We start from the raw sequence: 15,125 nt of genomic DNA on the forward strand, positions 1-15,125 counted from the left end.
GTGGGCTCACAATCTATCTAATGTACCTGGGGTAATAGTTTGTGTGTGTGGGTGGGGGGCCAGGGTCAGAAGGAGCAACATGGGTTTGAACCCACAACCCCAGGATGCTGAGGCTGTAGCTTTAACCACTGCGCCACACACTAATGGGAAGACTGGATGGACTCTTCAGGTCTTTATCTGCCATTATTTACTATGTTACCTCTACAATAATTAAGCCCCGGGGAGGAAGATAATGGCAATAACCTTGCATTCCAATTAACTTGCAGTGTTTCCTGCTTTACAAACTAAGAGTTGGGCACCTCCATGATAAGAAGCTCAGAAAGACGCACTAGGATCTAGCACACAATTTTGTGGGTTCCCTATGCCAAAAAATCACAAGCTAAGCTTGCAGAGAGAGTGCACATCACATTTCAATTCATGGAGGGCCATTTTCAATAGTGCACCTAAATCTGATTTGGATGTCCTAAGTAGTGTGTCCAAAATTCTGATGCTGAAAACATCCATTTTTGAAACTGCTGGACATCCATCTTTTTTTTCCCAATAATTGCCCATTTAGAGGTCTTGACCATCAGGATGTCCAACCTTAGGACACATTTTTGGGCTATTTTGACCACAAAAACATCCAAGTTCAAAACATCCATACCCAAGCTATTTGGAGGAGCCCCCATTTATACTACACTGGCCAGTGGGGCACCATAAAGGGTGTCAGGTAAACCTCACCATAACCCTTTTCTAATGTATGGTGAGCCCTCCAAAACCTACTTAGAAGTTTCATTGTTTCCCCTAGTCCTTGTATTTAGAGAAGAGTAAACAAGTGGTTCGCCTCTACCTGTTCCACTCCACTCAGTATTTTATAGACCTCTATCATAACTCCCTTTAGCTGTCTCTTCTCTAAGTTAGCCTTCATATGGAATCATCCCATCCTCTTGCTTTTTTTCTAATTCTGCTATATCTCTGAGATTCAGTAACTGGAATTACACACAAAATTGAAAGTGCGGTCACACCATAGAGTGAAACAATGCTTCAGTGCTATTCTTCTCCTATTGCCTCCACCTACACTCTACACATGCCCAGTACTCCCAAAAGAGATTTTCCCATCTGTGGTTTTATTGTGAAGAGTCAAAATTCTTTTTTGTGTGTGGGAAAAGGCTGGAAAACCCAGGTTTTATGCTAATTGGTGCTCAATGCATGACACCTGGCTAGAGGGCTATATAACCAATAAAAATGGACACAGCCAGACTAAAGTCCTATAACTTAAATAACTTATGTTTATTAGTATTTATAGATCAGTATTCGATACATCATTATAGTGGTTTACATAGTACTAAACAAAAAAGAAAAGAACTCCATAATCAATAGGAAAGTAAAATACAAAGAAAATAATAAATTACAAAATAAATTCTAATTAAAATAAAAAATAGGAAAAAGATTATAAAACTTAAAATACAATTATTAAAGCAGCAACTGCAAATCTCTCCCCCAACATTCGTAATTGGGGGAGGGGATGACCTCAGTGAGTGGGACAGCCTGCGCCAATGGACATCATCCTGCAGCGCTGTAAACCCAGACTTGGTATAATCATAGGTCAAAAAAACCCCCACCTCCCTGTAACTGCTAGACTATGCATGGAAAAATATAAATAACTGTTGATTTTTCAATTAGTTATGTATGTATGTATGTTCCAGCATAACTCAGAGTTCAACCAAACTTGGTATACATATCACTTACTATCTGGGGAAAAATACTGTGGGGGTGGGAAGGGGGGTGATGTATGTTATTTAGATAAAACTGCTTTGACCAATCGTGTGAAGCTTAGGGAATGATAATAATAATAATAATAATAATAATAGTTTATTTTTATATACCGCCATACCCATGTGAGTTCAAGGCGGTTTACATTGAGTTACATTAGGATCTGCATAGACAGGCAGATTTACAATTATTTGTCAGAATTACAGAGTTGTTATTAGAATTACAGATTTGTTATTAGAATTACAGATTTGTTATTAGAATTACAGAGTAACATAGTTTCAATTATTTATCAGCTTAATGATGTCACACAGCTGTGACATCATTGCTATAACAATGCTTCCAAGGAAACGTAAGGCAATTGGCCAAGTGCTGCTACATCTAGAGTTTCAGAAACAGTTCAGCAGTGTGAAACCCAACTACAGGATGAGAGCTGCTACATCTAGAGCTTCAGAGACAGTACAACAGCGTGAAGGCCGACTACAGGATGAGAGACAGAGTTACTACAGCTAGAGATTCAGAGACAGTATAACAGAGTAATAGAAGATTAGCATAAATAAATATCCAGGTAACACAGGGTGATCAGCTAGCTAATTATATAATTAATTAAATAACCAAATAAGTTATTTAAGTTACTGGACTTTAGTCTGGCTGTGTCCATTTTTGTTGGTTATATAGCAATATTTCAGGTTTTGGAGACTGGTTTCCATTTTTTGCTTAAGTGGTGTTTCACCTGGCTAGAGGAGGCATATGTAACAGAAAAGTACAAAGTCATTAATATGCAGGAGATAAGAAATGGTTTCCAGAGTTTGGGCCCAACTTGTTTTGATAAGTACTGTGTGAAAAACCCATCAGTCATAACTCAAAACTCTTCATTAGCTAATGTAGTGTTCAGCAGAAAATTATGTCAGCTCGTATCTAAAGAGAAGACCGATACTGCCTCTCAAGCTCCCATAGTAGTTTTTTTTCCTATTATAAGTGTCACAATTTATTAAAATTAGTTTTCCCAGGCACCGTCACTAAGGGCTCTAGCACTGCCTATCTTAATACAATCAAGACAGACAATAGTATAGAGATAGAACCTTAAGGAAAACTGAGTTTGACCCAGGAAAAAGATCAGCAACTGACACAAGCCCGGTGGGACAATTTTTTAACTTTAATTCAAACAACTTGCCTTGCAAAGATATCTATACAGTCTTGTACATGTCTGTGGTGCTTTAAGACACACTCTTCTTCCATTGCCTCTTCCACATTTGAATTGGGAAAGGAGGCTTAGCGCTAATGGTTGGCACGGTGGGCAAAAAACAATTCCGTTCCCACTGTGGCTTCTTGTGACACCGGGCAACATAAGTTACTTAATCCTCCGTTGCCCCAGGCACAAAATCCACTAGAGACAGAGGAAATATTTGTATGTAAAATGAGGGGCCACTAAAAAGTCTCACTCCAGCCAACAAAGTTGGGGCAGTGTCCATGGAGGGCTTTACACTTAATCCATCGCTTTCCCACTTTTTTCGTCCTGAATTTTTCCGACAGTATGAAAAAAGTGGAAAATCAATTAAATAAGTGTATAGCCCTTGATGGAAACTTTGTTGGTTGGGTTGAGAACTTTTCCGTAGCCCCTCATACATAAACCACCAGGCCAGGCAATACAACCAATACAAGACCCATCGCAGCTCAAAAACAGCCCAGATAGAACCCGTTAGGGAAATGGAGGGAAAGGGTTTCAGTTTTCAGATATCCTGTTTTCCACCATGTTGCCAGCCCTGAAAGTAGAAACTGCAGATTTTCAAATTGCAAGGTGCTGAATGACATACCCAGTCTTGTACCCCAGCAAGGGAAAATGCCAAAACCTTTCTGCAGTACTTACTGTCAGATTCTCCATGACTTCTTTTACCTTCCCTCTCTACTGAAAAGACCATGAGCTAAAGTCCTGTAGGAAAATGATGAGAGTGCAGCTCCTTAGTGGCAAGATCCATTGTTAAATAAAAAGTAAAGCAGTGAAACTGAACAGTGCCCAAGAAAAAAAACCCCAGCCCCAGGCAGAGGAAGCTGAAATGGCGTTTTCCCTTCGCAATCTCTTTTTGCACAGTAGGATGGAAGAGAAGGGGATCCTTTCAGCGCTAGGGCAGGTGAAATGCTGAATTTACCTGGCTGTTCCCCAGAGGCACTGTGAGCAAATAGGGCTTGTCATTATGGAGAACGCTACTGTTTCAATCAAAGCCCTGGAGGTTCCAGCAGAGAAATTAAAGCTGTTTTTCTGCTGCTGTTTTCCCAGCTTACTTACTTTGCTCTTTCTCCATCCCGGTAACTGTCTCATTGCACTCAGGCAGTTGAAACACTGGTTTAAGTGCATTTATACGTGTAATAAAATATGGAGACAAACTCCCAAAGCCAATTATTTGTCTAAAAATCTGTTACAAAGCAGATCTGCCCAAGAAAAAAATCTCATAAAACTCAGCCAGTTCTGTGCCTCATGCTAGGGAACAGGGCCTATGAAAGTACAGTCAAGGTAAGGGTAAAGAGACATCTTTCTTCCCTTCCCAACCCCTGGTCTACCTTCAATCATGTTTTTTTTCTTTATAGGGGTCAGCTCTGGCATATGTACATTCCAAAAGCTAATATTTCAATCAAAAAAGAGAAAATAAAATTTCTTTTTCTACCTTCATCTGCTCATTTAAATTTTACTTACATTGGTCTCAGTGTTTGGTTTCTGCTTTACACTGTCTTATGTAAACCGCTTTGAATGTGTAAGCGCAAAAATGCAATATACAAATAAATCCCATTTCCCTTAACTCTCTTACCAGGATCTCTTTGGCGCAGTGTCCGCTCAAACATGTCTACCACAGTCTCTAGTGGTAGTCTTGCGGTACTGCAAGATTACTACCAGAAGGTGCAGAAGCTATTTTTGAATAGGCACCATGAGGGGCAAGGATCACCAGGGTCAGTTAAATAGACCAGTGGTTCCCAACCCTATCCTGTAGGACCACCAGGCCAGTCGGGTTTTCAGGATAGCCCTAATGACTATACATAAGAGAGATTTGCATATAATGGAGGTGCCAGGCATGCAAATCTGCTCCATGCATATTCATTAGGGCTATCCTGAAAACTCGACTGATCTGGTGGTCCTCCAGGACAGGGTTGGGAACCACTGAAATAGACCTTCTGGAATTAAGAGGAGAGAGGACTGGAGCTGCCTTGGGAGCAGTACCAAGTATCAGAATATATGGACTCCACTTAATACAGACCCCCCGTCAGTATTTAACCGGGACCTGTATAAGTATCTTATGTGAATCCCAGTTGCATATCAGCCAGAACCCACATACATTTTAACAGTAGTAGAAGTCCAGTAAGACCCAGAAATCCAGCACCAGTGCCCACAGATGGCCTAGCATAAAATATCTAGGGCTAGTTTAGCCGGCAATGGTCAGCATTTTAAATAACACTGACTACCAGCTGCTAAATATTTACCGGTATATTCTTGATCGTTAAGAACTGGAGCATGTCACTTAATTCCTGAACATACAATCTGAAGATGCTAGAAAGGGCACCTTTCTACAACAGATCAGCAGCCTTTACAGTGATTGAAGGGATTTTTATTGAGTAGAGCTTTTGGAACCCCAGTGCAAGTCATTTGTTTATTATTTCAAAATGATGGCTCAGAACATAATTGTGCTAGTTTGCTGCAGTTCAACATACAATAGAAGATACTGAAACACAGTAATTTATTTTTTCCATGTTGCTTTTGTCGTTTTCTGTTTATCATTTTGTATGTATAAAGCATGAGCCACGTTGGTCCAGGTGGACTAAAAAGCAGATAAGCCAAAAGAGTCGTTATAGTCTGCAGCTGAAAGAGTTTTCGACTTTCATGGCCTCATTTCCTTTTAACAGGGAAATATGTCTGGCCCCCAGTGGCAGAGACTCAAGGGGGACCGAAGCCGTCTCATCCTGAAGAGATCCCAGCTGCAGAACAGGTCCCCGTATCTGACACAGTAGGATAGAGCATAAAATGGATAATGTCCACAGCATAATTATCATCCAGATACAGTTATCCTGTAAGCCCTGCCTTAACCACACAAGCCTCAAACACTTATGACGGACGGAGCTTGCAGGAATGGGGGAAGGACCTGAAAAGAACTTGCTGGGATGGGGAGAAAATTTGACCCCTACTACAGATCAGACCCTCCCAGCCTGACATACGTTAGGCCATCTGTATATGCTACCCCACCTTATTTACCTCTTTTTAACCCCAGTCCCCTGCTCCTTGCCTTCCTACTCGTAGGAGAAGTCTATAAACAGCACGCCTTAGCCACTGTTATCTCTTCCTCTGCCCTCTGGAAAGTTAGGACTTACAAGATTACAGAGCTGACTTCAGAAAGAGCTGGTCATGAAGGTGGTGGCAGCAGCAGATAAGGAACAACAGCTGGAAGAGATCCAGCGGGATGAAGGGAAGGTGGCAACACTGGCAGAGGCAGAAATACTGCGGATGCAAAGGTGGGAGAAAAGATCAGGTGAGAAAGAGATTTACCCAAGATCACTAAGGATCTTCCTATTTAACAGTAAGCTCTCCAGGACCAGGACTTATTAAGCCTATACCTGAGGAATTATCACCCATGTGTAACACTACCTACATTCAGCAGCATTATCAAAATGAACAGTATTATTAAGGAAGAAAAGGAAGGCAGTGGTGTGCCATGACAAAACAAATCGAGATTAGAAATCAAAGGTGTAAAAAAAAAAAGGGGGGGGAGGTGGAACGGGAACCACTACTGCAGACAGGACCAGAATGTCAGTAAAAAAACCAGAACTGGATTCTGACTGGTGACACTGGACCAAAACACATCATTTCCATCTTTACGTGCAGAATGTTATGCCCAGGCTTTCTGCCGTGTTTGAGTTTTAGAAACCCCAGGCCACGTTCTCCCAAGTCAGCAGATAAATGTAAACAGTGACAGTTTGAGAGCAGAGACTTCCGAGACATCTCCCATGGCGGTCAGATGCGACGCTTCTGTCCTATTCAACCCAAGGCGAGGAGGTGCCAGAGCTTTCCTGCTCGCCACACCTGCTGGCATGCTGTTCAATCACCGAGGCACTGTACCGAAAGCCACAAAGAGGACACGAGACCCAGGGAGATTCCTCCGTGTGGGAGAAACTGATGCCTCCGCTGTGCAGAGCTTCCTCTGAAGAGGATGAGGACTCTTCAAGATCCACCACCTCTCCACAGCGAGAAGCATGAAGGGGAAGGAAATCCAGCTGGAATGAACCTGAGGACAAGGAAAGAAGACGAGAAGCAAGATTACTCACAGCTAAAAAAATATGTTATGTACAGCCTTCTTAAAAAAATAATATTATATAGATATATAAGTATACACACAAGAATGGTACCAGGAAAACAAGTAGAGAAATAGAGGCCTCTCCTAGCAGGGGAGCGCTACATTAATTTAGCTTCAAATCTGTATCTGGCTAAGCTGTAGTTTTTCTCTATCAAACCAGAGAGACCTGGACTCAAGTACAACAGTTGCTCTGTCACATACAGAAAAACAGTGCCTGGACTACAAAACAGCCAAAAGGAGATAAATGGATAACAAGGCAGCTCTGACAGCTATCAGAAACACCGCCTTGAGAGTAAGGTCCTTAACAGATAGAAGTGGATCGATTTTTCATTCGGTCAAAAATTACAAAGACTAGGGGACACTCAAAACCAATAGGAGGAAATATTTTTTCACTCAGAGAATAGTTAAGCTCTGGAACGCATTGCCAGAGGATGTGGTAAGAGCGAATAGCATAGCTGGTTTTAAGAAAGGTTTGGACAAGTTCCTGGAGGAAAAGTCCATTGTTATTAAGACATGGGGGAAGCCTCAGCTTGCCCTGGATCAGTAGCTTGGAATGTTGCTACTCCTTTGGTTTTGGCCAAGTACTAGTGACATGGATTGGCCACCATGAAAACGGGTTACTGGGCTTGATGGACCCAGTAAGACTGTTCTTATCCGCAGGTGCTCAGATAGATTCAGAAAGCTGCTAAGAGAATGGGTCTTTCACCAAGACAACAATCTGAAGCATCTCTCAAAAACCAACCAAGAAGTGTTTACAGGAAACAAAGACGATGGTTTGGAGTGCCCTTTACTGACAATCTGTGGAGAAATCTAATGGGTTTCTAAGAACCTGCTTCCTCGTGAGCAGCACACTCTACATGCAAGAAGTCTTCCTAGAATTACTCCCGTACAACCATATTGAATTGGATCTTCCTCAAGTGCCACTTTTTTCTCATTACTTTATAATTACACTTCCCCTTCATGGGTCAGCATTCCCCCTAACCCCCGCAAATATTGAGGGGGAAAAGTGCATATGTAGCCAGTTAAAAAGATATATGAATAAAAAAGGAAGTTTAAAACTGAGTAACAACTGCTTATACAACCCCTTCACAGAACAGACCTTCAAATCTTGATATCAGTATCTAATGCTCTCTTGCACACCACCACCCAGTACTGGAGAGAAGTACAGAATCCACAAACATCACTTGACATTAAACAGAATCATCCAGTTGTTTCCAGAACTCAGCCTGCAAGCCAGAACAGGGTTACCTTCTCCACGCATTCAGATGGGTTTGGGCTCACAGGGTTCTGCTCTGTGGTTTTCTCCTGTAGAGACAGAGAACTCGATGCACATTCTCATCATTATTTCTATGGGCCCAGAAAACACAAGTACCACATTGGTCCCCCTTCAGATGTCACTCATGGATCCATCTGGATTTGACAAAGTCCCCTCAGAAGAGAAGACCTTTTTGGCCATGAAGCAAGAGATGAGAAGTCTTGGATGTCTTCCAGCATATCCATGCAAATACTTGGTTAGGTGGATGGGACTAAATACACCTTTTTTGCCCCTGAGCAATTAAAAGCCTTCCTAGATTTGAAGAATTGCCACTGCTGGGTCAGACCAGTGGTCCATCGTGTCCAGCAGTCTGCTCACGCGGCAGCCCATAGGTCAAAGACCAGTGCCCTACTTGAGTCTAGCCTTACCTACGTACGTTCTGGTTCAGCAGGAACTTGTCTAGCCTTGTCTTGAATCCCTGGAGGGTGTTTTCCCCTATAACAGCCTCCGGAAGAGCGTTTCAGTTTTCCACCACTCTCTGGGTGAAGAAGAACTTCCTTGTTTAAGTGTAATTGTGTCAGATATAAATAAGGAATGGATGAGGGATCCTTTGTGTTGAGCCTTTCGGATTTAACAGTTTCTTGCAATTGGTCTCCTTACTTTTCTTTCAACCCCCCTCTCTCTATTATTATTGTGGTCTTAACAAGATAAGACTTTATGCCTGAAGAATACATTTCAGAGTTCTTTTTTTCTTTTGAGTTTCTTAAACAAGAGCGATCTTGTATATTAAAGTTAAATTTTAAAAAGGGGTTTAGCTAGAATAGAAAAGTGAAGTGTGCAGAAAATAATGTTCAGGTGTCATTCCAGGTAACACTGCCAGACTCACCTCCACAGATAGGGCAGCTTCCGGCTTCCTCACCTCTCCTTGGGCCACTTTCTACAGCAGTCGATCTCATCTGTGAAATGCCATTCTGACCCTTTTGTCCTTTTCCCCCTCTTGTCCTTTGTCTGAGTCCACCAGGGGATGTGCGAGATACAAACCTGTGGTTTCAAGAGCAGCTACTGAGTCCAGAGAGTGCATTACAGAGTCTCCCCTGCAGCTCGGGAGTCAGGGCCTAGATGTAACGTGACATGCTAGAGACTGATGACAGAGGACAACCTCTGCAGCTGGTAAATCTCCACCACTACATACTGTATATCCCAAACAAAAATTGTGAAGCAAAGGAGAAATTAGGTTCCTACCTGCTAATTTACTTTCTTTTAGCTTCTCCAGACCGGTAGAGGTTAATCTTTATGAGTGGGTATATATCCCAATCATGACCAGCAGGTGAAAACAAAACTGTGGAATAGTTGGCTTCCAATCCAGGAAAGAATACAATTTAAATTCTACTGTATACTATTTAAAACTATAAATGGAGACAGCCCAACCTACCTAAACGACCGCCTCATCCAAACCACCTCTACCAGGCATAGAAAAACACACACCCCATTGACTTACCCCCCAATCAAAGAAGTAAAACAGAAAAAAACTATACAATGGACTACTGGCCACTCAGGCAGCGAAGATAAGACAACCAAGTCTCCAACCTATTGACAACAACCCCAGACTACAAGATGTTCAGAAAGGAAATAAAAACTATATTCTTCAAGAAATCCCTTAATAAAGCTTAATACCATGATAAAGCTTAACCCCCCTCTTACCATCCCCTCCCTAACCCCAGATCCTACTTTTCCCTCTCTTGGAAACCTTCTCTGATCTAACGTTGTAACTCTTCTTCCATAACTCTTTTTGTAATCCGCTTTGACCCGAAAGGTAATGGCGAAATAGAAATCTGTAATGTAATGTAATGTAGTACATAAGAGATATCTTCCCCTATTCCTATAAGTCTTTTTTAAGTTCCCAGCAGGTGTTGAGTACCCATCTCCCTTGGTAGGGCAGTTGGAATTTGTTTAGGGGTTTCTAGTCCCTGTTTTTGGCCGGATTGAGCTTGGATGGGCCCTGTTTTGGGGTCCGTCTGACCTCGGGGGTGTCAAACCCGGTGGGTCTTGTGCTGGATCCCTCCCTCATTTCCTCCACCTCCCCACATTTTTTTACAGGAGCCTTAGCAGTAAGCCTTGCCCCCTAAATCAAGCAAGGCATATTGCTTTGAGAGCCTGTGGAGTCTGTTCTGAAAAAAAAAAATCCTGAGGTAGTGCTTCCCTTTAACTTTACTCTATTTTACTGTATTTTTGTACTAACCGGCACTTTTCTTCTAGCTAGGTCGCGTATGGATCAATTGAGCTCTTCTCAGGGGGAGTGGGGCACAATTTGGTCCAGACGCGAGGCACTCGCGGTCGGCCTGAAATCTGATCTTCGGGCCAGTGCGGTGGTGTAGCTCCGTCGGCAGCGGCTGCAGGCGCCCAGAGCTCCTCACTGATAGTGCCTTGCGAGTCGGCAGGGAGCAGTGGGGAGGCCTGGTTTTCTTCCACCGCCCACAAAGGGATTCCCTTGACTGCTGATGCCAGCTTGCCTGCTTTAGCGGCTGGGACTGTTCAGGCTTCCCAGCTGCTACAGGCCCTGGAGGGGTTGTTTTTGGAGGGAACTTCGCCATTTTCTCTGTCTGGCCCCTCCATTTTGACTGCAACCTCAGGTGACCTTCCCCCTGTATTGGAATTGGAAACACAGGGGCAGGTTTCAGCTGGGTCCCCTGCTGTGGAAGGGTGTCCTATGGGACTCCCGGGGGTTTTTCCCCCGATTTACATTTTTCTTTGTGCAGAGCGTATTTACAGGCAGCTGGGGGTCCCACATGTGCCCAGGGGGTTTCGGAGGGGGGGGGGGGATTTCTCCACACCCCTTGTGGCTATGCCTATCTCTTCTCCTTTGGCGTCCCCTCATCCAAGCGCCCATGGGTGCCTTGGGTTGTGGATTGGTGGTCAGAGGAGTGTGTTGACCTGGATGAGGACCTGGACCCTTTATGAATTCCAGGATCCTCCTGAGGGGACAGCCGCTGACAGCGGGGCGTTGAGGTTCCCGCCTTCCGGCAATGAGGTGTCCGTATTGAGCCTTTTTCAGAGGGCTGAGCTCCCAGACCTGTTTAAGCAGGTCTTGGTGCTGCGTTTTGAGGAAGTGCTACTGGAGACCCTGCGTGTGGGGGACCCTCTTCTAAGGGGGATCTGTACTGTTTCCCGCTCTTTTCCTCTGCATCAGGATTTTGTACTGGTGCAGTGAAATACACCAGAGGTGCAGTTTTGGTTAGCACGTGCCATGGCTTGTTGGTATCCCATCCCAGAGGGGAATAGGGCTACTTTAAAGTCACCAGTGGTGGACGCAGTGGTCTCAGCGATTTCTAAGCAGCATACCGTGCCTGTTGAGGGTGGTTTTGCCTTTTGGGACTCTGAAAAGCGTAAGTTGAAGACCATTCTTAAACAGAATTTTGATGTCTCTGCCTTGGGGGGCTGATGGCTCACGCTGTGTTTCAATGCCCTGGATCGCGAGTCTGATGACTGATCCTTGGTGGATTAGGAGGTGGCAAAGATTGAGAGGGCTGCCTCGTTCCTCTCGGATGCTCTCTAGGTCTTGGTGCGGTCGTCAGCTACGTCTATGGCTTTTGGAGTGGCCGCGCAATGTACCTTGTGGCTTCGCGCTTAGTCGGCGGATGCCGCATTCAAAACTCAGCTTACCATATTTCCCTTGCGGGGGTATTTTTTGTTTGGAGAGGACTTAGATAAGTTGGTTCAGACTCTACGGTGACTCTATCTGAGGACATGCCCGCCTGGCACTGCCTCGAGGTGGCACTGCCTGTAGGCATCTGCAGGAGTTCCGCAAGTATCGGCGTGGGGCTGCTACTTTCCAGGCTTCCGGGTTTTCCCGGGGTCAGTTTTATTAGCGCATGCAGTCCTTTCAGGGGACCTGTCGAGGGGCTGGGAATCCCTCCACCGGTTCCCCCGCTGCCCGTCCTGCACAATGACTCGCTGCTGGCACCCCCTTTTTTCTCAAGTGGGCGAGATCCCATCCGATCAGTGGGTCCTGGAGGTGGTGCGGGTTGGTTATGCTCTGGAGTTTGCACGTTCTCTGTCAGATCATATCTAGCATCTCCGTGTCAGGCAGCACAGAAGATGCTGGCCTTTTGCTAGACCCTTCAGCACTTGCTAGATCTCAAAGCAATTGTTCCAGTGTCCCCTCAGGAAATGGGTACAGCTCCTCACACCTGCTGAGACTGAAAGAAGACTGATAGGAATAGGGGGAGGTACTTCTTATGTACTATTCCACAGTTTTGTTTCAATCTCGACCTGCTGGTCATGATGAGATATATACCCATTCGTAAGGACTATACCAGTCTACCGGGCGCTACAGAATCAGAGCTTACAGGAATGGGACAAGGATAGTGACAAAACACACAGGGACAGGGTGGAGAAACTGAGTTCCTGCGGGTATCAGGACAAATTTGTCCCCGTGTCATTCTCTACCCACAACCTCAGGGTGCTGAGACAGCAGCTGTACCACTAGGCCAGGGGTAGGCAATTCTGGTCCTCAAAAGCCAGAGCCAGTTTTCAGGATATCCACAATAAATATGCATGAGATAGATTTGCATCTGAAGGAGGCAGTGCATGCAAATCCATCTCATACATATTCATTGTGGATATCCTGAAAACCTGAGCTGGCTCCTGCTCTCGAGGACCGGAATTGTCTACCCCTGGACTAGGCTACTCCTCACCTCCTGAGCTACAACTGAAAAAGGTATGAGCCAATTGAGAATAAATAAAATTAGCCCAGAGCAGAAGTGTATTTATCAAAATAAATCTAAGGTCTATTAAGACCTTCCAAAGGTAAGGCACACAAAATATACCTTTCAAGTAGACTGCAATTTATCTCTGCAGTAACAAATGTATTTTGATAATAACTATTTGTAATGTATCATAGTAAATAAGCAGCATTCAAAGTAAAAGAAATTAAAAAAGGCAACTGTGTCTCCTATTTAATACTAGCACAACCGTATGAAAGCATTAGAAACTGTCTGAGTTGTTTTAAGAATAAAATTTCATGACAGGAGTTGCCATTCAACAAATAACGTATAACTGGAAAGATTGTACAAGGCTGAATTACTGTTTCTGGTGGAATTCAGGATGTCACGTGTTTAAAATGGAAAGAGCGTTGGAGTTCAAAAAGGTTACTATAAGAAATTTAAGGATGTGTGGGGGCCATTTTTAAATTATTATAATGAATAATTTACACTTTTCCCAATTTTAATTATTACATGTAGATTGGGGGGTTGGATTTTTGTTAATAATATATATGAATGATAAGATAATATATTCATGTGGTATATTTTTTTTTATTGTATATGGATGAGGGAGGGGGTGGGAGATATATCTTTTTGTTGTATAATATGGTAGATTTTCAAGTGATATTGTATTATATATTGTTTAATATTTGCTGTACACTTGTGAATTATAAAATGAATAAAGAATTTAAATTAAAAAAGAATAAAATTTCAAGTTTATCATTTCTTTGATATACTGCCTATCAAAAAAAGTATCTAGACGTTTACAATCATTAAAAAAAACAAAAAACATTTAAATAAAAAATAGAATAATATCCAGACATGACACTTAAAATTGCGGTCTCATTTGGGAAAATTTCACAAGAATGGAACAATTCTTTTCAGAAAATTTGTTTGGGGGTTTTTTGTTAGCAAGAACCCAAAAAGAATTAAACCGTCTTGCTTAACAATTCAGGTAGTTGACAGGCTAAAGGAACTGGTGAAAGGATGCCCCTGGAGGCTGCAGATACTCAGGAAGACACAGAGACAGGAGCCCTGCGGGAGGAATAATCATATTCAGCTAACATATGGAAAACAATTTGTTTCATCAGTTTACCTTCCTCTGTTGCTTTCCTGTCTCGCTTTCCTCTTGCTACTCGGCATCTGCTGGACTTTCTTCATGGGTGGAGCCCCAGAGGACTCGGGACAGGAGCCTAAAAGGACAAAGTGAGGACAATGAGGAGATTCTCCAGCCAAGACCCATGTGTTTTCAGGACAAAGGAACTACAGCACGTATCACTGATACTTCTACTCTCATGCTTTTATTTACTTGAAGTTTCTTTGTAAATTGAGGGCCTCCAACAGATACTCCATATACTTCACAGTGTCCAAGAAAGGCACAGACTTTTCCTGGACCTAAAGTCCTTAAACAAGGCACTAAGAATTCCACACTTCTGAATGAAGACGGCCCAGTCAGTCATCGTGGTAGTGGCCCCCATGGAATTCCAAACAGATTTTGAATAAGGGACTCGGTAGGATAGTCAGCTTCAGGAAGAGTCAACTACAGCCGATTCAGCGCTCGGAATATCTGGAAGTCTGCTTCAACACAGTGAAAGGCTGTCTCTTTCTTCCCGAGTCACACAAACAGAAGCTCAGGCAGCAGATCACGGAGATCTTGGTGTTACCAAGCCCCACGGCCTGGCATTACTTTCAGGTTCTGAGCTCGATGGTGGCCACCCTGGAAATTGCATATGCGTCCACTCCAGGTGGTCTCCGCAAAGGCATTCTCTACAGATGCAGCTCCCTGGTCACTGGAGGCCTGACATAGCTTACATTGACGGCTCATTGAAGGGAATGCCCCTCCGAATCACCTCATAGGTGACACAGTCAACCTGAGTGGCTGGGGGACCCACTGCTGTGGTTGCCCTCTACAGGGGCAAGTGGACCTCATCAGAAAGCAAGTGGTCCATAAATCATCTGGAACAGAGAGCCATTTGTTTGGCGCTGAGCACACTGGAGACTTTCCTGACAGGAAAGGCCGCCATGGTATTC

The 15,125-nt window shown here is 43.6% G+C and overlaps 2 protein-coding genes across 5 annotated transcripts in view; both read right to left on the reverse strand.

The window, feature by feature from the left end:
• The window catches only part of LOC117362179 (short transient receptor potential channel 2-like), a 44,471-nt gene extending 39,772 nt beyond the window's left edge, over positions 1 to 4,699 (reverse strand). Inside the window, exon 1 of the mRNA XM_033948136.1 lies at positions 3,617 to 4,699. Coding sequence (XP_033804027.1) covers positions 3,617 to 3,631 — 15 coding nt within the window. The 5' untranslated portion in view covers positions 3,632 to 4,699. The remainder of the gene's footprint in view (positions 1 to 3,616) is intronic.
• Positions 4,700 to 5,370: 671 nt separating this feature from the next.
• The window catches only part of LOC117362180 (short transient receptor potential channel 2), a 31,921-nt gene continuing 22,166 nt past the window's right edge, over positions 5,371 to 15,125 (reverse strand). For 3 of the 4 annotated variants that reach the window (XM_033948139.1, XM_033948137.1, XM_033948138.1), the window contains 3 exons: positions 14,191 to 14,287; positions 9,221 to 9,375; positions 5,371 to 7,010 (listed from right to left, as the gene is read on the reverse strand). In XM_033948139.1, coding sequence (XP_033804030.1) covers positions 6,760 to 7,010; positions 9,221 to 9,375; positions 14,191 to 14,287 — 503 coding nt within the window. In that variant the 3' untranslated portion in view covers positions 5,371 to 6,759. The remainder of the gene's footprint in view (positions 7,011 to 9,220; positions 9,376 to 14,190; positions 14,288 to 15,125) is intronic. The other variant, XM_033948140.1, reaches the window with a different exon arrangement.

This window comes from Geotrypetes seraphini, chromosome 6, assembly GCF_902459505.1.
Source record: "Geotrypetes seraphini chromosome 6, aGeoSer1.1, whole genome shotgun sequence".
NCBI classification, from domain to species: Eukaryota; Metazoa; Chordata; class Amphibia; order Gymnophiona; family Dermophiidae; genus Geotrypetes; species Geotrypetes seraphini.